Genomic DNA, 24949 nt, shown 5'->3' with positions numbered 1-24949 from the left:
ACTGCACTGTTGGAACTAGGAACACAAGCATTATGCTACACTCGCAATGTCTGTGCCGAATACATTTGTATATTTTTTCATGCATTCACAGCCCCCCCCCCCCCCATCACGCTCACTTTTTGTTCTGGCACCTCCCGATTTACAAATGAAGTACTGCCCTGGGCACATGTAGGGTACATTCAACACCAAGGCACATACGCTGACTTCTCACAAATGCACACATTCAGGTTACAAACTAGGCCTAAGATCACTAGACAAAGCAAGTGCAACAATATTAGCAGGCTAGTTATTGGTTTCGTAACAATAGCTTAAATGGATCTGGAACCAGGCTACAACTGAAGTGGTCATCAAAAAAGGTCACCCCATCATTGAAAAGTATGAATAATTCTATAATACATTTGATTGACCATTGAAAATGTCATTTTATTTTTTAAATGACTTGACAATTGTTTTAGCAACTACATTTACATGTCAAAAAGCTGCAAATTCTTGTAATAAGCATCTTTTGTCCATGATAGCTTTTTCTCCACATATTTCTATATACATATTTACACATACATACATGATGCTTTGAGTTCCAAGTTAGACAAGAGTTGACTCATGATACAAGCCTTTTCCTTCGGATTAGCAAACAAATACCATAAAGGTTATAGCCTTAACTGATCACATCATAGCAAACCAACATTGACAAAAAAGTTTCTTCAATTTTGGGGGGGAAAATAATACAAGTGCATGTTGAAACCAGATGAGGCGGGCACTCTGAAAAAGTAAAACAGCTCCTCTGTCCGTTCATCAAAATACAAACGAGATCAGAAGCACAAAATGAAGGGATATAAAGAACACAGATGAAGGATCTTAATTTGAGCCAGTTTGCAACAGCAGGAAAATAATCCGGTTGAAACAGGAAATGTGAATAATGTGGACAAATAAATCTGTAGGGGTTGATTAAAAAACAATGCTGTCAAGGCAAATCAAGTCAGACATTTTAAAGCGGAAAGTACAAACTTCAGAAGCCTTTTTAAACCCTGAATACACAAGTTTGCATTTCCTGTTGTGCAGGAAAATTCTCAGCAACAACATTTATCCTACATATGTAAATGTACTGTACATTACTAAAGAGCACAATTTACGAAGCTTGATTGACTCACTCAAAGTTCATTTGTTGAAGCTGAGGATAACATTAGGCGTGGCGGCTGTATGTGGATGTGTGTGTGTGTGTGTGTGTGTGTGTGTGTGGACTACATAGTCTTCCTTCTTGAGCTATAATCAGGTTGTCAAAGAAAAGGATTGTTTCAGCATTGAAGGTCATCTGATTCCATTGAGAAAACCTTCAGATTCTGTTTAGGGAGGTGGACACACAGCAATGCAGCCAACCTGGGTTGTGTTCAGTAGGTACGAAACGGAAAGAAAAAACGTCCAAAATGGAGCGAAAAAAAAAGAAAACATGGAGGCACGATCTGAACTTCCCACAGATGTTTTTTTTTGCTAATAGTGTGCCCTAATGAACATGACCCTGCATTTTTACCTTGGAAGCTCGCCTACAGCCCTACAGTTGGCCTGCAGGTGAAGTTGCCATGGTGACCAGGAGACGCTTTAGGCTGCTGTGGCGACCAGGTCGGAGTGGGTCAGGTCAAAAGGTCAGACTCCAGTGGCCACCTGGCTGTTGTAGTCGGTGGACTCCATCTTGAGGATGTACGGGATGATGCTGTCTATCTGCACGTTGCCGATGAGGCCAGCGAAGAACAGCTCCTCTGTCACCGCTGCACTCATCAGCCGCAGGGCCGGGAGACGCAGCAGCAGCTTGGATAACCTGACAGGTACATTTTAGAATGTTATGGATCTTTGCTTTGGCAATAATATTCATGTGAATGTCATGCCAATAAATCATTTATAATTGAAGGCAGGAAAGCATTCGAATTTGACAATTTAATTGAGGGAGGCAAAAACAGTGGTCGAGAAACAGAATTGGAAGATGAATGATCGAGGAAATGATGTTACAGTTGGATTTAGTGGTAGAATGTAGCGAGTTACTGACCGATAGGAGTCTTCTGGGTAGGTCCTGGTAACATAGTCCTGTAGCTCCATGTAAGCCTTCTCCTGGAACCGCTCGATCTGTAAGGTGTTGTCAATGCCTGGGTGGTCTATAGCATGTGCACACACACAGAGAACAAGTTCATTAAACAAAAGGAACGGTACCGCATCAGACAATCACCATGGTACCAAACAACCTTCACTGACTATCTACATGTTTCTATTTCACTGCTGTCTTTTATACACTGAACAAAAATATAAAAAAACACATGTAAAGTGTTGGTCCTATGTTTCTTGAACTCAAATAAATGATCCCAGAAATTCTTTATACGCACAGAAAAAATATTTCTCTCAAATGGTGTGCATAAATTTGTTTACACCCCCCCTTTGCCAAGATAACCCATCCACCTGACAGCTGTGGCATATCGGGAAGCTGATTAAACAGCACAATCATTACACAGGTGCACCTTGTGCTGGGGGAAAATAAAAGGCCAATCTAAAAATGTGCAGTTGCCACAACACAATTCTACAGATGTCTCAAGCTTTGAGGGAGCATGCAATTGGCATGCTGACTGCAAGAATGTTGCCATATAATTGAATGTTCATTTCTCTACCATAAGCCGCCTCCAACGTCGTTTTAGAGAATTTGGCAGTACGTTCAACCGGCCTCAACTGCAGACCACATGTATTGCGTCATGTGGGCGAGCGTTTTGCTGATGTCAACATAGTGGCATTGGGGTTGTGGTATAAGCAGGCATAAACTACAGACAATGAACACAATTGCATTTTAAAATCGATGGCAATTTGAATGCACAGAAATACCGTGACGAGATCCTAAAGCCCAATGTAAGGCACATTTCTTTTAAGGTATAGGTAACGGGATGCAAATCTTTATTCCCAGTCATGTGAAATCCATAGATAAGGGCCTAATTCATTATTTAAATTGACTGATTTCCACATATGAACTCTGTAAAATCATTGAAATGGTTACGTTTATATTTTTGTTCAGTATAGTTCTTGGCAAAGACGCAGAACAAGTAGATTAAGCAAAAGGAAAGGGTGCAACTCCGCATTTATAATAACTCTCCCTTTCATGTACACAGCAAATCCATGGGGAGTCATGGTCCAGTGTACTTTCTTTTGTTTAAATAGTTTGCTGAGGATCTGGGAACTGTTGTCTGAAGGGCAGCACCTAACTACACTAAGAAGGGGCCAGGGACAATTCGCCGTGTTACTGCATGGGACAGACTCACCATTGAACAAGCTTAATAGTAAAAAATAATATATGTATAAAAATATTTTGTTTAAATTCAAAATAAATATATAGGCATAATCTGTGTCCAGGAGGTTGGCCCAATGAACGTAATCATGTGACAACATTTTTCACGGAAGTGAGTTGAGTCATGCAACAGTTTCTCATTTACGCTACATTGCCAAAAGTATGCTTGTCGAACATCTCATTCCAAAATTCTGGGCATTAATTTGGAGTTGGTTCCCCTTTTTGCTGCTATAACTCTTATGGGAAGGCCATCCAATAGATGTTGGAAAATTGCTGAGGGGACTTGCTTCCATTCAGCGACAAGAGCATTAGTGAGGTTGGGGCACTTAGGTTGGGCGATTAGGCCTGGCTTGCAGTCAGCATTCCAATTCATCCCAAAGGTGTTAGATGGAGGTTGAGGTCAGGGCTCTGTGCAGGCCAGTCAAGTTTTTCTTGACGCTTTGAGCACAGGGGCATTGTCATGTCGATATAGGAAGCACAGAATCGTCTAGAATGTCATTGTATGCTGTAGCGTTAAGATCTCTCTTCACTGGAACAAACGGGCCTAGCTCAAACTATAAAACAGCCCAGGCCATTATTCCTCCTCCACCAAACCTTAGTTGGCAATATGCAGTCGGGCAGGTAGGATTCTCCTGGCATCTGCCAGACTCAGATTTGTTCGTCGGACTGCCAAATAGTGAAGCAAGATTCATCACTCCAGAGAATGCGTCTCCACTGCTCTAGAGTCCAATGGCAGCAAGCTTTACGTCACTCCAGCAGACGCTTGGTATTGCGCATGGTGACCTGTACATAGCCCACCTATAACTTAGCCCAAACAACTACCTCTTTCCCTACTGTATTTTATTTATTTATTTTGCTCCTTTGCACCCCATTATTTTTATTTCTACTTTGCACATTCTCCCATTGCAAATCTACCATTCCAGTGTTTTACTTGCTATATTGTAGTTACTTTGCCACCATGGCCTTTTTGCCTTTACCTCCCTTATCTCACCTCATTTGCTCACATCGTATATAGACTTGTTTATACTGTATTATTGACTGTATGTTTGTTTTACTCCATGTGTAACTCTGTGTCGTTGTATGTGTCGAACTGCTTTGCTTTATCTTGGCCAGGTCGCAATTGTAAATGAGAACTTGTTCTCAACTTGCCTACCTGGTTAAATAAAAGGTGAAATAAAAAAATAAAATAAATAAAATCTTGGGCGGCTGCTTGGCCATGTAAACCCATTTCATGAAGCTCCTGACTAACAGTTCTTGTGCTGACGCTGCATCCAGAGGCAGTATGGAACTCGGCAGTGAGTGATTTTTACGTGCTATGCGCTTCAGCACTCAGTGTTCCCATTCTGTGAGCTTGTGTGGCCCATCACCTCTCAGCTGAGCCGTTGTTGCTCTTAGACATTTCCACTTCACAATAACAGGACATACATTTGACCGGGTGAGCTGTAGCAGGCCAGAAATTTAACAAACTGACTTGTTGGAAAGGTTGCATCCTATAACGATACATCTGTCAGCAATGGGTGTGGCGGAAATGGCCAAATCCACTCATTTGAAAGGGGTATCGATATACTTTTGGCCATATAGTGTATCAGCACTAATTTCAAAACTAACACATAAAACGCTAGTTCCTATCTTTTCCCACTCTCTTCATGGATGCTTTGCACTGTCTTGAATGTGACCAATTACTCTTTGCAACACCGAGTTACATTATGCATCAGTCCCTCTTTATCACTCTCTCCAGCCACCACTCACCAGGGCTAAAGAGGACGATGGCTTTGAGGTAGGCGTATTCATACGAGTCAGGGGACAGTTTGGCCATGCTGTTACAGAACTCCTGCATCCTCCAGATGTGTTCCATCACCAGCTTCACTCGCTCTGGGGACAGCTTCTCTATAGGGGGGGAAACAGGGGAGCGTAAATCATTTAAAATACTATAAAACGCCCCCATGTTCTCCCACAACAAAAAGCCTACTGTGGCTCTGACTCAGCAGATGCTTCTCTGCAGGGGAGGGGGGGGGGGTGAACAAGAGGAAGACTGGAGAAGGACACTGGGGCTCTTTGTCTAAAATCCTTCCTCTCCTTCATATCCACCGATCTTTCAAAAAAAAAATGACCAGGTGAAAGCTAGCCTAATGATGAGCTTCTCTTCCACCATATTGTTTTTCCCAGTCAAGTCTTTTCGAATCAGTCCAGATTATGATAAAGAGGAGACAACGAGGAGGACAGATTTTTATCAATTGAGATAGAGCCTGGAAATATGTTTGCTGCATAAATCACACTCTCCATACTGGAAGGCGCTTTGGATAAAAATCTGCTGGCAATTATTGTAAACACTGATAAATATGTATTTATTTGTACAATCCACCTCCTGTACCTTCTTGTAGGCTGGTTTGCAGGTGGTTGATGATGGCAGCCAGGATGGTGGCGACATTCATAACGTTGGCGCACTGAGCCAGGCCCAGAGCAAACAGCTCGTTCCAACAAGCCTTCATCAGGTTAATGTCATTATCGAGACCACTATGGAGAAAAGACAACATTCGAAATGTTGGCGCATCGAGCCAGGCACAGGGCAAACGGTTTGTTCCAACAGGACTTCACCAGGTTAGTGTCAATATCACTGGGAAATACAGGATGCATTTAATTTATTAAAATGCATGCATGGAGAATATATTAATATACACTGCATTTAAAATCATAGAGGATGACACACAAATATTTCCATTTTGGTGCTCTGGCCAGTAGGCAGAAAACGGCAGTTTGCATATACAGTGCCGGCGGAAAGTATTCAGACCCCTTGACTTTTTCCACATTTTGTTACGTCACAGCCTTATTCTAAAATTGATTAACTTGCCTGTTGACGCAGTGATTACAGCCTCGAGTCATCTTGGGTATGACGCTACAAGCTTGGCACACCTGTATTTGGGGAGTTTCTCTCATTCTTCTCTGCAAATCCTCTCAAGTTCTGTCAGGTTGGATGGGGAGCATTGTTGCACAGCTATGTTCAGGTCTCTCCAGAGATGTTTGATTGGGTTCAAGTCCGGGATCTGGCTGGGGAACTCCAGGACATTAAGAGACTTGTCTCAAAGCCACTTCTGCGTTGACTTGGCTGTGTGGTTAGGGTCATTGTCCTGTTGAGGTCCTGAGCAGGTTTTCATCAAGGATTTCTCTGTACTTTGCTCTGTTCATCTTTGCCTCGATCCTGACTAGTCTCCCAGTCCTTCCTGCTGAAAAACATCCTCATAGCATGATGCTGCCACCACCATGCTTCACCGTAGGGATGGTGCCAGGTTTCCTCCAGACGTGACGCTTGGCATTCAGGCCAAAGAGTTCAATCTTGGTTTCATCAGACCAGAGAATCTTGTTTCTCATGGTCAGAGTCCTTTAGATGCCTTTTGGCAAACTCCAAATGGGCTGTCATGTGGCTTCCATCTGGCCCCTCTACCATAAAGACCTGATTGGCGGAGTGCTGCAGAGATGGTTGTCTTTCTGCAAGGTTCTCCCATCTCCACTGAGGAACTCCAGAGCGTGACCATCATGAACACCTGACCATCAGGTTCTTGGTTAACTCCCTGACCAAGGCCCTTCTCCCCCAATTGCTCTGTTCGGCCAGGCAGATAGCTCTAGGAAGAGTCTTGGTGGTTCCAAACATCTTCCATTTAAGAAATAGAATTATGGAGGCCACTGTGTTATTGGGGACCTTCAATGCTACAGAAGTGTTTTGGTACCCTTATCCAAATCTGTGCCTCGACACAATCCTGTCTCGGAGATCTACGGACAACTCCTTCGACCTCACGGCTTGCTTTTTGCTCTGGCATGCACTGTCAACTGTGGGACCTTATATAGACAGGTGTGGGGCTTTCCAAATCATGTCCAATCAATTGAATTTACATCAGATGGACTCCTATCAAATTGTAGAAACATTAAGGATGATCAATGGAAACAGGATGCACCCTGAGCTCAATTTAAAACGTTTCATATCAAATGGTCTGAATACTTATGTAAATAAGGTATTTCGTTTTGTTTTGCAAAGACTTCTAAAAACCTGTTTACGCGTCGTCATTATGGGGTATTGTGTGCAGATTGTTGAGGTAAAACATTTATTTAATCCATTTTAGAATAAGGCTGTAATGTAACAAAATGTGAAAAGGGTAAAGGGGTCTGAATACTTACATCTTCCATTTACTTACATCTTCCAATTCAGTGGAAGAGAATTAGAGAGACAGAATGAGAGCAGTAGGTAGGTAGGGACTCACCCCAAGGCTTGAAAGGCAGGTATGGAGCGCGCCCAGTGCATGGACAGGAAGAGGAGCCTTGAGGCCGACTCACAGATGTAGTTCACGTTTAGGTACTCAGGCATGGGCAAAGGCATCATCAACTAAAGAGCGTGAGCAAGAGAGACATCATTATTGAGAAAGAATGGGCCTAGACATTAGACTTTTAAATTAAAAAAAAAAAAAAGTTATTGATGAATTATATTTATTAATCCCTGCAGGGAAATGAAGTTGCCATAGCAAGTGAGTTCAGGGCCTCTTGATTCTTTAAGCACTCTATGACGTACTGAGAATAAATTTCCATTTTAAGATAACACCTGATTTAAAAATGGATTAAAGTCATGGTCAGCCCCTGGGCCTTTGAGTGGGGTAGCATCCCAAGTGGCACCCTTTTCCCTTTATAGTGGACTACTTTTGAGCATGGCCCCTGGGCCTCACCTTGAAGGGGACGTGGCTGTCTGAGAGAAGGGGCCCCTCCAGCTCCACCACAGGGCCGGACTGGTCCCCTGACATCAACTGCAACGTGGCCTCCAGAGTGTCTCCCGCTGAGCCATCACCAGGATTCAAGGCCTTGGCCAGGGTGTCAAACGCTCTGGGGAGGTGGGAGAGCGAGACAACAAAACAAGTCAATCAACAAATTAGTGCTCGATTCACACTATAGTGCCGACTTAAACCCGAACTCTTCTGGCTCTGATGTTTTATTTTCTCATTGTCCTTTCCAGCACGGTTCCATCAATTATGGTGGATGCGTAATCAGGCCAGCTCAGTACATCTGTTTTGGCTCTGTAGTGTAGAAGCCCTTTACCCACACACACAAACACAAGTCAGTTCAAACTAGTACACTTAGTGCCTTCAGAAATTACTCAAACCGCATGACTTATTCCACATTTTGTTGTGTTACAGCCGGAACATGATTAAAATATATGTTCTATATCAAGCTCTCTACACACAATACCTCAACGACAAAGTGTAAACATGTTTAAACATATTTACACATTTAGTAAAAATTCAATACAGAAATCTAATTTACATAAAGTATTTCAGCGTAAATCAGAGCTTTCAACACCTGGATTATGCAACATTTGCCTATTATTCTTCCAAAAAATGATTTAAGATCTGTCGAATTGGTTGTTGATCATTACTAGACAACCATTTTCAGGTCTTGCCATAGTTTTGACCTAAATCTACCTCGGCTACTCAGGAACATTCACTGTCTTCTTGGTAAGCAACTCCAGTGCAGATTTGGCCTTGTGTTTTAGGTTATTGTCCTGCTGAAAGGTGAATTAATCATCCAGTGTCTGGGTAAGCAGACAACCAGATTTTCCACTAGGATTATGCCTGTGCTTAGCTCCATTTCGTTTATTTTTTATCCTGAAAAACTCCCCAGTCCTTAGTGATTACAAGCATAGCCATAACATGATGCAGACACCACTATGCTTGAAAATATGGAGAGTGGTACTCAGTAATGTGTTGTATTTGCCCCAAACATTACACTGTATTCAGGACAAAAAGTTAATTGCTTTGCCACATTTTTTGCAGTATTACTTTAGTAATACTTTATTTATATTTACTTTATTGCAATCAGAATGCATGTTTTGGAAACAAAATTATTCTGTACAGGCTTCCTTATTTTCACTGTCAATTAAGTTAGTAACTACAATGTTGATTAATCCTCAGTTTTATTCTACCACAGTCATTAAATCCTAATTGTTTTACCATTGGCCTCATTGTGGAATACCTGAGCAGTTTCCTTCCTCTCCGGCAACTGAGTTAGAAAGGACACCTGTATCTTTGTGGTGACTGGGTTTATTGAGACACCATCCAAAGTGTAATTTACCCATCTACCAATAGATGCCCTTCTTTGCAAGGCATTGGAAAATGTCCTTGGTATTTGTGGTTGAATCTATTTGAAATTCACTGTTTGACTGAGGCATCCTACAGATATTGTATGTGTGGGGTATAGAGATGAGGTAGTCCTTCAAAAATCATGTTAAACACTATTATTGCACACAAAATGAGTCCATGCAACTTACTATGCGACTTGTTAAAGCACAGTTTTACTCCTGAATTTATTTAAGCTTGCCAAAAGAAAGGCCCTGAATACGTATTTATTGTCTCATGACATTTCAGCTTTTAATTTTTTATTCTTTTGTTTAAAAAAATTAAAACATAATTCCACTTTGACATTATGGGGTATTGTGTGTAGGCAAGTGACCAATTAATCTCAATGTAATCCATTTTAAAATTCAGGCTTTAACAACATAATGTAGAAAAAAATCAAGGGGTGTGAATACTTTCTGAAGGCACTGTATTCATCTCTAAAAGTACTTATATTGTCTTTACTTTCTTAGAGGTAAAAATGTCTATTAGTGTTGAGGTTCAGAAAGTGAAACAGAAATAGACTGCAGAAAGGAAAACAAGCTTCAAGCTTGACAGATCTTGGGATAGGAAATATCTAACCAGCACGAAACCTAATTAACCGAGGCAGGAACACAGGAACCACATGGCCCTTGACTGGAAAAAAATCAATTTGAGCCCCATGATATACAGAAAACACAACCCCTAAGTTCCTTCTGATACACTCAGAACATTTATCAGCTCTAAAATCAGCACTGCTGATAGTCAATCCAAGCAGATTACATTTTACCTATTAAAATTCTTTAAAGATGTTGGGAGAGGGGGATGCTAAGCTGACATATGGAATTGTTTTAAGATGGTCATAATACGGATAATTTAGCTATTTGATTTGGAATTTTAGGTAGATTTTGGACTTTACTACTGAAGCCCATAGAAACACATTGAATAACACATTCATAAATGGCAAAAGGACAGTCAAAATAAATTAGAAACAAGGTTTAAGTGTCAGTCTTAAATGGAGATGTAAAAACAAAATAAAATTAAAAAAAACAGGAAATATTTTGTATAATTATATATTATACATATTGAACCCCTTTTTTGAGTAAGAACAAAACTACCTTCATACTTCCATTCGTTTTTTTTAAAACGGTACCTTCAGACGAGTCCAGTAACACTTGTGGTGGTCCTTGAGCAAAACAGAGCACCATTGTGTTTGTGAGAATCTCCCCTTTCCACAGTGGGGTCCCATTAGTTTATAGCCCAAACGATTCAGACAGTACCAAACAGAAGTCGGCACATTAACGGTACCGACTTCGGACGGGTCTCCTCGTAGAGAAAAACGGAGAACACCATCGTGTTCGTGAGTCTCCCCCGTAGGTCAAACCATACGGACACTGTAGACATTTACATAAGGCCGATTTTAGGGATGTATCGTGGTCTGACAAACACCACTCGAGCTCTGCCACCTTTCACACCAGATGCGGAAGTGCAACACTGGCGGATGCGATAGATTTGAGATGCAGCCAATTTTTAAAAAAATGTTTTGTTGTTGTTATGTAACGTCGATTTAAGCGACTCCAGGGGGTTAAAAATATATACAATCTGGGATCTGAGAATAAAACAAAATTCTAGAAAGTAGCTTTAAAATCCTGTATAAGAAATCTCCTCACCGCGTAATGTCACTGGCGGTCTGTTCGTCTCCTTGGAGATCCGTCATTGAGCTGTCTCCGTTGCTAAGGGTGTCGTCCACACCCATTAGGTCATTGCCGTCTGTAATGTCGCTCATCTCCCGGGCCTTGTTCAGGTGAGCCAGTGATGTCACCACGTTGGCCAGGGTGCTCAGGTCACCCTGACATTGGTCATTCTATGGAGAGGCACAAGGGAGAATCAGCACCACTATTAATAATGGAGTCCCAATCGTTTCTCATTTTAAATATTTGTGAATTATTTCCTTCCTTAGATAAAAACCATTGCCTGAAACTTTAACAGGATGCTCAAATCGGTTCAATCAGACCTCATCACAGACTAACATCCCAGTTGCTTTAACCGGCAGAATATCTATTGTCAAAATTAATCTATTGCCACAACTGAATTTCCTTTCTGGCTATCGGGAACAAATCCATAGTGCGGTTTCAATAAAACTGCAGTTTCCACTGATAAAATTAACAATTACATAGAGGGAAAGATATAGGAAGACTACCCATACCGAACTTTAAAATAGTATTTCTATGCACCCGCAATTTGTCCAATCGTAAATTGGTTTGGACATGATTCTTCCGGCCCGCGGCTGAGTATAAATATAAATACGGTGTCTCCTATTGCCCTGGAAGAGATGGTCTTCACTTATAGTGTGCCTCCAGAAAGTATTCATACCCCTTGACTTATTCCACATTTTGTTGTGTTACAGCCTGAACTCAAAATGCATTATATAATTTTTTTTCTACACACAATACCCCATAATAACAAAGTGAAAACATGTTTTTAAACAGCTTTGCAAATTTATTGAAAATGAAATACAGAAATATCTGAAATCTATTTCACCCATTTAGAATTTAAGCAGTAACCCAACAAAATGTGGAATAAGTCAAGGGGTATGAATCATTTCTGAAGGCAATGGGAGGGTGTTTTTTATTTTATTTTACATACTACATTTAACTTTTTGGCTCTGTGGTCTGTATGATTTGTATGTGTACTTAAAAAGTACACATTTTAAAACTCAAAAAGATGAGTTTAAGTCCACGGGTGGATGCGAGCTAACTATGAAATTAAATTAATTTGTATATTGTGCCCCCCACATGTGCTGCAGTTACTAACCGATTCAGGGGATGTCGGGAGCAGGATGGTGTTCTCCAGCTTGGGGAATGGCTGCTGGATGTTGAGGAGCATGCTCGACTCCAGCAAACTGGTTGATCTGCGAACACAAACACTTCAATTCTACCATCTAATCCCACAGAGATCTCGAAGGATGCGTTTACACAGGCAGCCTAATTCGGATATTTTGCCCAATTAATAGCAAAAGAGCTGATCGGTCAAAAGACCAGTTATTTTTCCACTATCAGAATTGGGCTGCCTGTATAAATGCAGCCAAATGGCTATACAGTCATTCCGTTTACCCTAACCATCCTCTTCATTTACACTAATCTGGAAAAAAGGTTGAAGGCTAGCCTATTTTGGATGCGTTTAGACAGGCACCCCAAGTCTTTTGACCAATCACATCAGATCTGTTCACATCAGATCTTTTTCAGAGCTGATCTGATTAGTCAAAAGACCAATTAGTGAAAAAATATCAGAACTGGGCTGCCTGTCTAAACTCAGCCAATGTTGAGCTTCCACCCTATTGTTTTCACCTGTGAAGTATTTTCCAATCGGTGCAGATGAATTGGAGGTCCAATTAGGAACGATTGAGACTGTGAAACAGTGGTTAGTCTTATCAGATACTCAAGTGTCCACTCTAACAACAAAAATAAATGTATTTAAAAAAAATGGAGGGTAGTCGGAGGGCAGATACACGTGAACAGGAACAACTCCGATATAAAGTGTTTTTTTTTTTGTCGAAGTTGCCGGGTTGTCACGTTTCCTACTTATATGTGCAACCTAAGCATTACGGAACTTCTATTTGATCAAATAAGCCACACGTAGCAAATAAGCAATTATATTTTTTTGTTAACCAAATTCAACCCTCTTACTTACTAACCTTCATACAAAAACTCCTTGCTCGGTGAGTGGAAAAAAATATTTTTAAAAGCCACCTGCTGGAGAAGACAGATTTTGGGACCAGTTATCCCTCTTGACTTCACCTCTTTCTCTCTGAGTGGACTCTATGGACTGATTTCTACATGGGAACACAGGTGTGTCCACTCCAGCTAATCAGTAACATCAACTAATTAATTAGGGCTCACACACACTGGTAACGCATCCCACACAGAGCTTACGGTGGCGTATGTACCCTGTGCCTTTTGAGGCTGTGTTTGGTGTGACCTCATGCGCCTATATTCCACCACTCCAAACCAACTTCCCCAATGAAATACATAAGAGTTGGTTTTATAATTGTATGCTGCGTTGCTCAATGCGATGGGGCCCTTAAGCCAGCTGCAGTACCTGGCTGTCTCCTTGTAGTACCTGGCGGTTTCCTTGTCGGTGACGAAGGTGGGCGTGGCAGCCAGAGGACTACACAGATTCTTCCTGATGTAGATCTTCTCCGTAGATGCAGCACAATTGATAGACTTCTCTCTGGATACCTCCACCGGCTTCCTTTCACACTGAACGGCTGAGAGAGAGGAAGAGAACAGTTAACTTTAATCCGCCATGCTTATGTGCATTTTGTGATCGACTACATTGCAGTCAGACTACACAGAACCAATGATTTACAAGTCACCTTCCATCCCAAATAACTACTAATTATGGCTGTGTTTACACAGGCAGCTAAATTCAGATCTTCCAACAATTCATTTGCATATTTGAAATTTTCTTAATGTGTAAACAGCAAACAAACAAAAAAAACACATGGAATCTGAGTAATCTGTGTAAAAATAGTCTAAAGCTTTGGTCACACTGCAGGCCATAATGCTCAAATAAGTTTTGTTTTACAAATCAATTTTTGAATACTGACTATCCAAACAGCAAGTTACAAGTGACCAAACAGGATTTGGGTGTGTTCAGACAGCAGTCATTTGCGGACATGTCTACGCAAGTTGTCATAGCAACAATGGATGTGTGCGCAGTGGTGTAGGCTGATTGGTGGTGGTGCTCGTGCTTCCTATCACTCAGAAGTTATCAAGCTAAGGTGACAACAATGCCAGCCATGGACATTTCCCAGTTGCTTTGAATGTTAAAAATCATAGTGTAAGAACGCTTTTAAAGTTTCAAAGGATAAGATGATCCAACTTTTTGGCTAGCCACAGCAGTCAACTAGCTAGCTAGGTAGGCCTAGCTGTTTAGCACATTCACTCATTTGTTTGTAAACAATTAACATCCTAGTTAACTACCACACGTTTTTGTCAAAACTGTCAACAACATAGCTAGGAAGCAACAAGATATGCCAAATAACAGTCAAATAAATCAGACTTGACTGTTCAGACAAGCCGCGTGGCCAGTAATCTGATTTGTATCCGATTTCAAACTACCTACAAATGTGGTTTGAAATGTGGCTTGAAATATCTAATTCCATGTGCTTTTTGGCTGTTCAGACCGCAGAAAAAAGAATAGATTTTAAATCAGATATGCAAAATAAATGTTTTGAGTCACTTCAAACTGCCAATGTGAACAAGGCTTTAGTAGATCCGAATCCTGATACAAAACCATTCCTCCATTCCTCTGCCTTGAACGCTCAGATCGAAAAATAATTGCTCGGAAGTGTCTTTTTTGCACATGACATGCCGTTATCATGAAAACCATCCCAAAATGTAAAAGTGACAGGATTTTAGCATTGCAACTGTGTGCTACTATGTGGACAGTCAGAAAGAAATATTGGAATATACAAATGAAATAAGATGATTTGGGTTCTTAGAGTGGGTGTGTAAAACAGCCTTTATGTGATCAATACCTCCACTTTGCTCAAACTGATCCACTCAAACATACGAACTAGTAACAACACGGGGTATTGTGGAACATTGCAGATGTTGACAAACTGACACCCTTTCTTAAATGACATGTTAGAGAAGCATGTTTGTTTAACATTATATACCTATGTGAACGTCAGTAAGTGATTGGGGCAGGTACTCACAGTCCTGTTTCATGCCCAGGACCATGCAGCGCTGAAGTCTGCAGTACTGGCAGCGGTTCCTGTGGTGCTTGTTGATGACACACTCTCCGGACCCCCTGCATGTATAAACCAGGTTCTTCCTGATGCTGCGCTTGAAGAAACCCTTACAGCCCTCACAGCTCACTGCCCCATAGTGACGACCTGGGCAAGGAGAAGGGAGGGCGACAGGATCAGTCACACAACGAGAAGAGAGGGTTCAAGAAGGGTCAGACCAGTTCAAGTGCATTTCATTCCTACCTGAGGCCTTGTCTCCACACACCACACAGTACTCCACCACGGGCTTGGAAAGGGCCTGGTCTGACCCTTCCGTCACAAACTGGAAATACAACGCACACAAAAAGCAAAAGAGGCATTCATATCAGATGTCAAAGATACTTCTAGGGGCCTGTTTCCCTCACAGATTAAGCATTGTACTGGACTAAATGGACTGTCAATCCTTGCATATAGAGTGCTGTCTAATATGAATTTGAGAGGGGTTACATTTCCCTAACCCCATCCCTCAGCTGTATACCAAAACAAATGGCGGGCGGTTGTTTGACTGAAAAACTGATCAGAGATCGTAGCTTTAATCTATGCTAGGGGAACCAGAATTTTGTGGATAGCAATATTCTGAATAGAAGGTAGTAAGAGACTAGAATATTGGTGGTGCAGGCCGAGGCCTCTACCTGGATCTGCTGGCCAGCCAGGTCAGGGGAGGCAAACAGCAGCTGATTTACCCCTGAACCGTCTGGGGCCGCCAGGATCACCTTGCCCAGGGACGAGGCCTCTTGTTTGGCTAGGATTACCTTGCCTGCCGTGGAGTAGTCTGCGTTAGCCAGGATGAACTGCTGCTTCCCACCAGAACCCTGCTCCAATGCAGTGACGATCTGGATCTTCTGGCCCGTGGACTGGTCTGTCACAATCTGGAAGGAAAGGAGAATATTCAATATATATGAAAATAACAGAAATACTTCAGCCAAATTATGTTGGGTTAGTATACTGTCTGGAATCTAACCCTGATGCTGTACGTTCTGCTATTGTTTAACCTTGAAGTCATATGAAGGTACTAGTCATGCGGATGTTGACTAATAATAGCCTTGACCAATAGTTTAGGGGTAAGGGATAACCTGAGACGTGGAGGTCACAGCCATGTCTCAGGGCAGGAAATGACCTGTCCGTTACACTACCTGGATACGGTGTCCCATCATGCCACCATCAGCTGACACCAGCTGAATCCTCTGAGTCTGTCTGTCCATGACGCTGATTCTGTTTCCTTCTGCTGCTGCTCACATCAAAGCCCCAGGAGGCACATCAAACTGTGTAGGAAGGAAGGAATGTTTCAGTTACTGGGTATGCATTGAAAATCGATGATAAACATATTTGCATCAGAACAAGTTCTCAGAGAGTGAGATGTGTAGCAAATGGGCTTATTAATATCATAGCAAAACACAAAATAGACAAAATATAGTTAGTACTAGGCCATACAGATGGGCCAGTAACAGGTCTATACAATGAGAGGACAAACATAGGCCTACATTCTAACATACCATAATTATGGACGTCAAATGTTCAGGCTGCTGCACAGACACTATGGCTCTAGTGTAGAGCGCCCGGTAAAACGTTGTTTGAGAGCCTTTTTAAACTCTCTAAATGGTTAAATTAGTGAGAAAACCACGTCATTGTTGCAATGGTTTGTGATTGGGCAACATATACTATCATCTTAATTGACATGTTGAATTATTTTGCCATATAAACGTATTTTGAATTGCGCTAATTTCCCTAATGTGGACCGTTTGTGTTACTACCTTACACAAACTTGCATTTTCACCCCATAAAATTTTGTGGAATGACATCCTATTTTGCTTCAGATTGGTGATGTTAGAATAAAAGTTTAGTCATCACGATAACATAAGATCGATTACTTTAAAAAAATATATCAATATCTTTGGTGTTGTACCGTTAATTTTGTCACATGCTGGGGTGCGCAGGACTTGCATGCTGACCAAACCGGCCACATAGCGTACACGAATGTTGCAGAATAAATGTTATTCAATCATTTCATCCAAACTGCTCGCGCGCGTAGGACTGTGACGGTCATGAAATTGTCAGCCTGTGATTGTCAAGCTAACAGTAACTGCTGGTCTCACGGTAAATTTACCTTTAATTAACAAACATGTTTAGCAGCTCTTGGCTTCCACACAAAAGCTACAAGCCGCTGATGCAGACCTTTGGAACATCTACATTTTAAAAAGTCTAATAAATACATGTAATATAGCCTACACCATTACAATAAATGTATTATTTATTTTAGACAGGTCTGAAGAAACACGCTATGAAGAAAATGCAGTCTATTTCAGAAGAACAGAATAGCATACTGTGAGTTGCGCTTATGTTAGGCCCTGATCTGGCTATGACATGTGGCTGTGGGCTACAGTAGATACAAATCCCCTTGTGGCCGTAATGCCCCCTAAAAAAACAACATTTTTAATGCCTTTTGCAGCGAAAGTGGCCGTTGTGCCCTTGGGCTGAATATAATAATTATAATCCCCTTCGCCCGGCTGCCAATCACCGTGCTCCGAAGCACCGCTCAGATATCTCAATTTTGATTAGCCGATACCCGTCACGTGATCGGTTCCTTCTCACAGGCATATCAACTCCGAAGTAGGCTACAAGTGAAGACAGACACATTAGGGACGCAACTGCGTGCGTCCTTCTTATCGAATTCCGAGGTGCATATTGAAGATGTTAGAACTGTCCACATTTACTTTGTCAGCTAACAAGATGTGTAGGCCTAACGAACAGCAAAAACACTAGCCTATGGGGTGGCAGGTAGCCTTGTGGTTAGAGCGTTGGACTTGTAACCAAAAGGATGCGAGATCGAATCCCCGAGCTGACAAAGGTAAATATCCTTCCTAGGCCATCATTGAAAATAAGAAGTTGTTCTATACTGACTTGCCTAGTTAAAAAAAATCTGCTAGTACAAAAGTCGACCTATTCTATTGGTCAACTTGTGCAAGAAATAAATACTCCAAACATACTCTGGGATGTGATAGATTCCAAATGAAGGCAATGAGGCTAATAAACAGATCAGAACATTTAGCTTAATGTTGATAAACTACTGGGCCATTTCTTCACATTATAAGAGCAGCAATGTGCACACAAGCGTGAACGTTCCAAGAAGCAATTAGCAGGAAAACACTTTTCTTAAAAGTGACTGCAAATGCGATTATGCGAAAGGCGAAAGGTGAACGTGGTAAAAATTATCTTCCCTAAATTGCATACCAGTTAGGCTCTACACCGGCTGTAAAGCAAATTAAATGTGCTTAAGTTATTTGACCACTTTAGTTGTGATACAAACCGTATCAGCATATAGGTCTATGGGCTAGGCTACATGAGGTGTGCGACTATGATTTGGAAAAGTTGTAAAAAATAAAAAAGGCATGCACTGTTTCTTGCCTTACTGCACACGCTGGGAATCATTCACAACTGATAGGCTAATAGTCACCCATCAGACTATTCTTAACTTCAAAACAAACTTTATTTGTATTGAAAATGAATACAACAACTGTAGACTTTACTGTGAAAAGTGCTTACTTTACAAGCCCTTAACCAACAGTGCAGTTCAAGAAGAGTATTCATTTAATATTCAAGAAAAACATTTACCAAGCAGACTACAATAAAAAATTAATAACAATAACGAGGCTATATACAGGGGGCACCGGTACCGAGTCAGTGTGCTGGGATACTCAATGTAAATTGTCCGGTGGTGATTTTATTTATTGTTCAGCAGTCTTGTGGCTCGGGGGTAGAAGCTGTTGAGGAGCCTTTTGGTCATAGACGTGGCGCTCCGGTACCACTTACTGTGTGGTAGCAGAGAAAACAGTCTATAACTTGGGTGACTGGACTCTCTGACAATTTTATGGGCTTTCTTTTGACACCTTGTATAGGTCCTAGATGGCAGGGAGGTTGGCCCCAGTTATGTGCTGGGCCGTTCTCACTACTCTCTGTAGCGCCTTATGGTCAGATGCCGCGCAGTTGCCATACCAGGCGATGATGCAACTGGTCAGGATGCTCTCGATGGTGCAGCTGTAGAACCTTTTGAGGATCTGGGGACCCATGCCAAATATTTTCAGTCTCCTGAGGGGGAAAAGGTTTTGTTGTGTCCTCCTCACAGCTGTTTTGTGATGTTTGGACCATAATAGTTTGGAACTTTAAACTCTTTAAACTCTGGATTTTTGGGGGCCTGTTCGGCTCGCCTTTTCCTGTAGTCTACGATCAGCTCCTTTGTCTAGATCACACTGAGGAAGAGGTTGTTGTCCTGGCACCACACTGCCAGTTCTTTGACCTCCTCCCTACAAGTCGTCTCATCGCTGTCGGTGATCAGGCCTACCACTTTTGTGTCATCAGCAAAAGTAATGATGGTGTTGGAGTCGTGTTTGGGCACACAGTCGTGGGTGAACAGGGAATACAGGAGTACACACCCCTGTGGGGCCCCAGTGTTAAGGATCAGTGTGGCAGATGTGTTGTTACCGACTCTTAGGAAGTCCAAGTTGCAGAGGGAGGTGTTTTGTCCCAGAGTTCTTAGCTTAGTGATGAGCTTCATGGGCACTTTGGTGTTGAACGCTGAGCTGTAGTCAATGAACAGCATTCTCACATAGGTGTTCCTTTTGTCCAGATGAGACAGGGCAGTGTGGAGTGCGATTGAGATTGCGTCATCTGTGGATCTGCTGGGGCGGTATGCGAATTGGAGTGGGTCTAGGGTGTCCAGGAGGGTGGTGTTGATGTGAGCCATGACCAGCCTTTCAAAGCACTTCATGGCTACCAACGTGAGTGCCACGGGGCAGTAATCATTTAGACAGACTTCCTTGGGCACAGCGACTATGGTGGTCTGAAACATGTCGGTATTACAGACTTGGTCAGGGAGAGGTTGAAAATGTCAGCGAAAACACTTGCCAGTTGGTCCGCGCATGCTTTGAGTACACAGAGTAATCTGTATGGACAGCAGGTGCTCTCGTGCATGCTTCAGTGTTGCTTGCCTCGAAGCGAGCATAAAAGGCATTTAGCTCATCTGGTAGGCTCACGTCACTGGGCAGCTTGCGTCTGGGTTTCCCTTTGTAGTCCGTAATAGTTTCAAGCTCTGCCAGATCCAGCAAGCGTCAGAGCTTGCCTTTACATATACTATATTTGTGAAATTAGTTTCAATTTAGAATGGACCATTTTGTCTCGGAACAGCAGAAAGAGAAGGGGATAACTAGTCAGTTGTACCTGTTGTAAAGCAAAGGAATGTGCTTAATATTAGGAAAGTTGAGAAATAAATAAAGTAGGTCTAGCCTATAGAAAGTTGATGGGATTTGCATTGCAGTGAGAGTGATTAGCGGGACAATAGAGTGCTGAGTACCAGACAGTTAGCAAGTTTGGTAGGCTGCTAATGAGCATCAAAGCTTGAGCATGTGGAATTTGACTGGAGTCATGACTCTTGACCGCTGGTGTGGCGGTAATAGGGTCACTGTAACAGCCCTACACATGCGTCAACAGTCACTTGAGAACTTGGTTCTATTTTAGACGCTTGGTGTGCTGCAAGTCCTGCCTCTCCCATCGACTCATTGGTTTTTACAAGCATCACGTTGGTGATTGAACGATGAACAAGATCTACACACTCCAGTCCAGTTGGTGGCAGTAATGCACCTTAAAGTTGGTTGCCATCCACCTGTCAGGTGTAGCATTTCAAGAAGCTGATTAAACAGCACTATCATTACACAGGTGCACCTTGTGCTGGGGACAATAAAAGGCCACTCTAAATGTGTCGTTTTGTCACAACACAATGCCACAGATGTCTCAAGTTTTGAGGGAGCGTGTAAGTGGCATGCTGACTACAGGAATGTTCATCAAGAGCTGTTGCCAGATAATTTAATATTCATTCCTTTACCATAAGCTGCCTCCAACTTCGTTTTAGAGAATTTGGCAGTATGTCCAACCGGCCTCACAACCGCAGACCATGTGTATGGCATTGTGTGGGAGAGCAGTTTACTGATGCCAACATTGTGAACAGAATGCCCCTTGGTGGGGTTATGGTATGGGCAGGCATAAGCTACAGACAACAAACACAATTGCATTTTATGGATGACAATTTGAATGAACAGAGATCCTGTGACGAGATCCTGAGGCCCATTTTTGTGCAATTCATCCGCCTCCATCACCTCATGCTTCAGTATGATAATGTCGCAAGGATCTGTACACAATTCCTAGAAGCTGAAAATGTCACAGTTCTTCCATGGCCTGCATACCATTGAGCCTGTTTGGGATGCTCTGGATAGACGTGTACACCAGTGTGTTCCATTTCCCACCAATATCCAGCAACTTCGTACAGCCATTGAAGAGGAGTGGGACAACATTCCACAGGCCACAATCAACAGTCTGATCAACTCTAAGGGAAGAAGACGGGTCGCGCTGCATGAGGCAAATGGTGGTCAGACAGATAATGACTGGTTTTCTGATCCACACCCCTACCTATTTTTTAAAGGTATCTCTGACCAACAGATGCATATCTGTATTCCCAGTCATGTGAAATCCATAGATGAGGGCCTAACAAATTTATTTCAATTGACTGATTTCCTTATATGAACTATAACTCAGTAAAATCTTTGAAATTGTTGCAGTAAAATTTTTGTTCAGTATAGATAAGCCCCCTAAAGGTCTCCTCTAAACAACCAAGTAGATGTTATTCCAAGTTTCATTGTGGCCTTTGAATAGTGTTAGTTTAAACAGTGCTACACCCCAAACGTTTGCCTCCTGTCCTATTGATTTCAACCTCACATCGATGGATTAACAAAAGTGTTGAGTTACACTTAGCCTACCGCGTTGGAGACCCACTTGAATTTAAAAAACTAAATTACATGATGACAGTGTTCTGAAGGTTGTCCTCTAACCAGTTGATGTATAAAAAAAAAACATCTCCAGTTTCCGTATGTTTTTTTGAGCACATTTCTGAGTGATTTATTGCCATTTGTCAAAACTGGGTTTTCGGTGTGTGTGCAGTTTATAAGGTCTTCATTTTTAAACAAAAAAAATGCAAGTAATATTGTTATTATTGTGGCACATGTGTAGATTGATATTCTGAAACCTAAACATGAAATCTGTTTCTGCATATTGGTCATAGATTTGGACACAAACTGCGGTTTGACATTAGGATATTTATCAAAATGTCTTGTCAACTTACATTTTAGATATAGACATTGAACTTTGAACATTCATTTCCAATGGCATTCTACTTAATCCGGTAAAACGAGTCCAAAAACGAGCTGTGATTTATTTGGATCATAACAGACATCACCAAATCGGGTTTGCCCTGCCAATAACAAACGTTACATTTGTTAGTGAATATGGGTCCGTTTTACTAGCTAGCAAGCAACATGTTTTTGAAATGCCTGCCCATGTCCTATGCAGGAAGCTAGCTAGGTCGTTCGTTGCTACTAATGTGAGAAAACAGGAGGGTTAGTCAATCTAGTACAGACTATTTTTGTTTTGACTTAACTTCGTGAGAGTAACGACGTTAGGGGTTGATCAACTCGGAATGTGCATGCTAGCCGAGTAGCTAACTATGGGACACACCGTGGTATAATTGCACGGCCTAGCATGCTTGGTATCTGCATTTGTGGCCGTCTTCACCAAGCTGAGAAATACACAACATGTAGTTCGTTAACTAGCCTTACATTAATATCGATGGTTGTAAGTACAACAAACACGCTCTGGTCTAGTAGCTAACTATTTAAAATCGATACGGAAGATAAAGGTATTTCTTTTCCTGTAGGTGAAAGGTCAACATTGAAGGGTTAAAGCACGCTAGGGTTCAAGGCCCATACCAAAACGCAGCCAGCGAGTGGCGGGACTTCGCGGTTAACAACAAGGAATAAGAACGCACAAATGTAACGGTAGCTAGGAATTGAAAATCAATTTGGAACCGTTTCAAATTGTTGTTGGTCCAATACAAACGAACATTTAGCTAGGTGTTCATATTTGAACATCAGCTTCGGAAATCGAACCAATTTCTTCGCGCTAGGTAATTTTAGTTAGCATTCTCGTACAGGATTCACAGCTAGCCCGCTTGCTAGCATACACGTTTTAGCTAATAACTGATTTGTTATTTAGCTAATTTAGCTAATAACCGATTTGTTTGAGTTAGCTAACTACACTGTAGTTTAGTGCCAAATAACACCGAGTATCCGTATGGTTTTGATATCTCATTACTTGCCGGTTTTGGTGCACTCTTGGTCCGGAATCAATAGCAAAGTCTACGAACTAGCTACGTTAGCTAATGGCAGCTTCCCCTCGGGCTGCTGGCTTGGCAAATGTATTCTTCATTATGTGATGCATGACGTGTTTTTTCATGGCAGCTTTCGCGCACAATTCAGTTGTCTTACCTGCTCTGCTTGTTGTACGCTGTTTGTATAGGTAATACATTAATGTTATTTTTCTGTCTTTTGCTCCTGCTTCAGGCAGGGTCAGAGTTCGTGACCTTTTTCCTCAAAACACGTTGTGATGCTTCTGCGCATTAGCTCAAACACCCGGGCATCGCGAGTCGGAAGGCTTGCAAAATGTAGCGTATTCTGTTGAATATCACAACTGAAGGCTTTTAAACCGAAGTTGTGGCCTTTCCGTGATCCGCATGACTTTTTGTTTTGAGTCCTGGTGTATCCTCAGTTCAACCATGTCATTCGAGTTTTGCAATTAATGACAATGTAGCTAATTCCGTAGTGTGTCACCTGCTGTTACACAATTTCTTATATTATTTCATCCCCTGCTGTTGGTCAACTGTGTTTACAGTAACTGTCCAGTGTTTCCAGATGTATGGCCTATAATTAACTACAATATGACTTAAATAGTTTTCCTGGAATTAAGTATGTTTAATAAAAAATAAAGCTTTTCTATGTTGGAATGGTGTGGGAGTATACCCGTCTTTAAAACGTTCATGCAAGTAGACCGCTGATTGGCCAGCTCCTCCTCAGGAGGAAATGCAAGTGATTTGTTTGAGGTGGGGTTTTGTAAAAAAAAAAAAAAAAACGTTTCTCAAATGTATTCTTTGGCCACCAATACGAGTATAGGATGAGTCAACACCATTATTTGGATATGAATATGAACTTTTAAACTTCATTTCAATTTTTAATTGAACCTTTAACTAGGCAAGTCAGTTAAGAACAAAACTCTCTCCCGAGCCCGTACGGGAGTTGTAGCGATGAGACAAGATAGTAACTACTACAACAATTGGATACCACGAAATTGGGGAGAAAAAGGGGTAAAAATAATCTGAGATACCAGAAATATTTCCCGTCCACACTTGCGTGGAATAGCTCAAATAGAGTTATTGCTGTGGGTTTGAATTAGACCAATTGCCTTTGTGACACTTTCACTCTCCATCTATCTTTCCCACTACAGTATCTCTCTCCAATGAAACACACAAATTTGTTTAATCCTTTAAATGTATATATATATATTTTTTAAAGCGTATGGGTCCCTTTACATAGAAGGGGAAAAAAATGACAAAAAGAGCAAGAAAAACCTCTCACTATGTCACGCCGTGACCTTAGAGCTTTTTATGTCTCTATTTTGGTTTGGTCAGGGTGTGATTTGGGTGGGCGTTCTATGTTCCTTTTGTGTATGGTTCTCAATCAGGGACAGCTGTCTATCGTTGTCTCTGATTGGGAACCATACTTTCCCCACATGGTTTTTGTGGGTAGTTAATTTCTGTTTAGTGTTTTGCACCTTTCAGGACTGTTTCGG

General features: G+C 41.7%; 1 protein-coding gene across 9 annotated transcripts; it reads right to left on the bottom strand.

Annotated features, from left to right (window-relative positions):
* Nucleotides 1–402: 402 nt before the first annotated feature.
* On the bottom strand, nt 403–24107 carry LOC110525096 (nuclear receptor subfamily 2 group C member 1-A). Of its 9 annotated transcripts, none has more exons than XM_021605046.2 (14): nt 23593–24107; nt 16363–16491; nt 15862–16098; nt 15434–15512; nt 15158–15337; nt 13534–13702; nt 12250–12346; nt 11106–11299; nt 8017–8170; nt 7561–7682; nt 5682–5824; nt 5060–5197; nt 2036–2141; nt 403–1810 (listed from the first exon to the last, which is right to left on the bottom strand). In XM_021605046.2, the coding sequence occupies exons 2-14, from the start codon at nt 16429–16431 to the stop codon at nt 1639–1641; spliced, it is 1860 nt and encodes a 619-aa protein (XP_021460721.2). In that variant the 5' UTR covers nt 16432–16491; nt 23593–24107; the 3' UTR covers nt 403–1638. The 9 variants fall into 9 exon arrangements, with proteins under 9 accessions (XP_021460721.2, XP_021460741.2, XP_021460746.2 ...); XM_021605066.2 differs by having other exon boundaries at nt 13555–13702; XM_021605071.2 differs by having other exon boundaries at nt 15434–15521; nt 15982–16098; nt 23593–24106.
* Between the last annotated feature and the right edge of the window lie 842 nt (nt 24108–24949).

Source organism: Oncorhynchus mykiss, chromosome 1 (genome assembly GCF_013265735.2).
Source record: "Oncorhynchus mykiss isolate Arlee chromosome 1, USDA_OmykA_1.1, whole genome shotgun sequence".
NCBI classification, from domain to species: Eukaryota; Metazoa; Chordata; class Actinopteri; order Salmoniformes; family Salmonidae; genus Oncorhynchus; species Oncorhynchus mykiss.
This window is presented reverse-complemented; position numbering and strand designations above follow the sequence as displayed.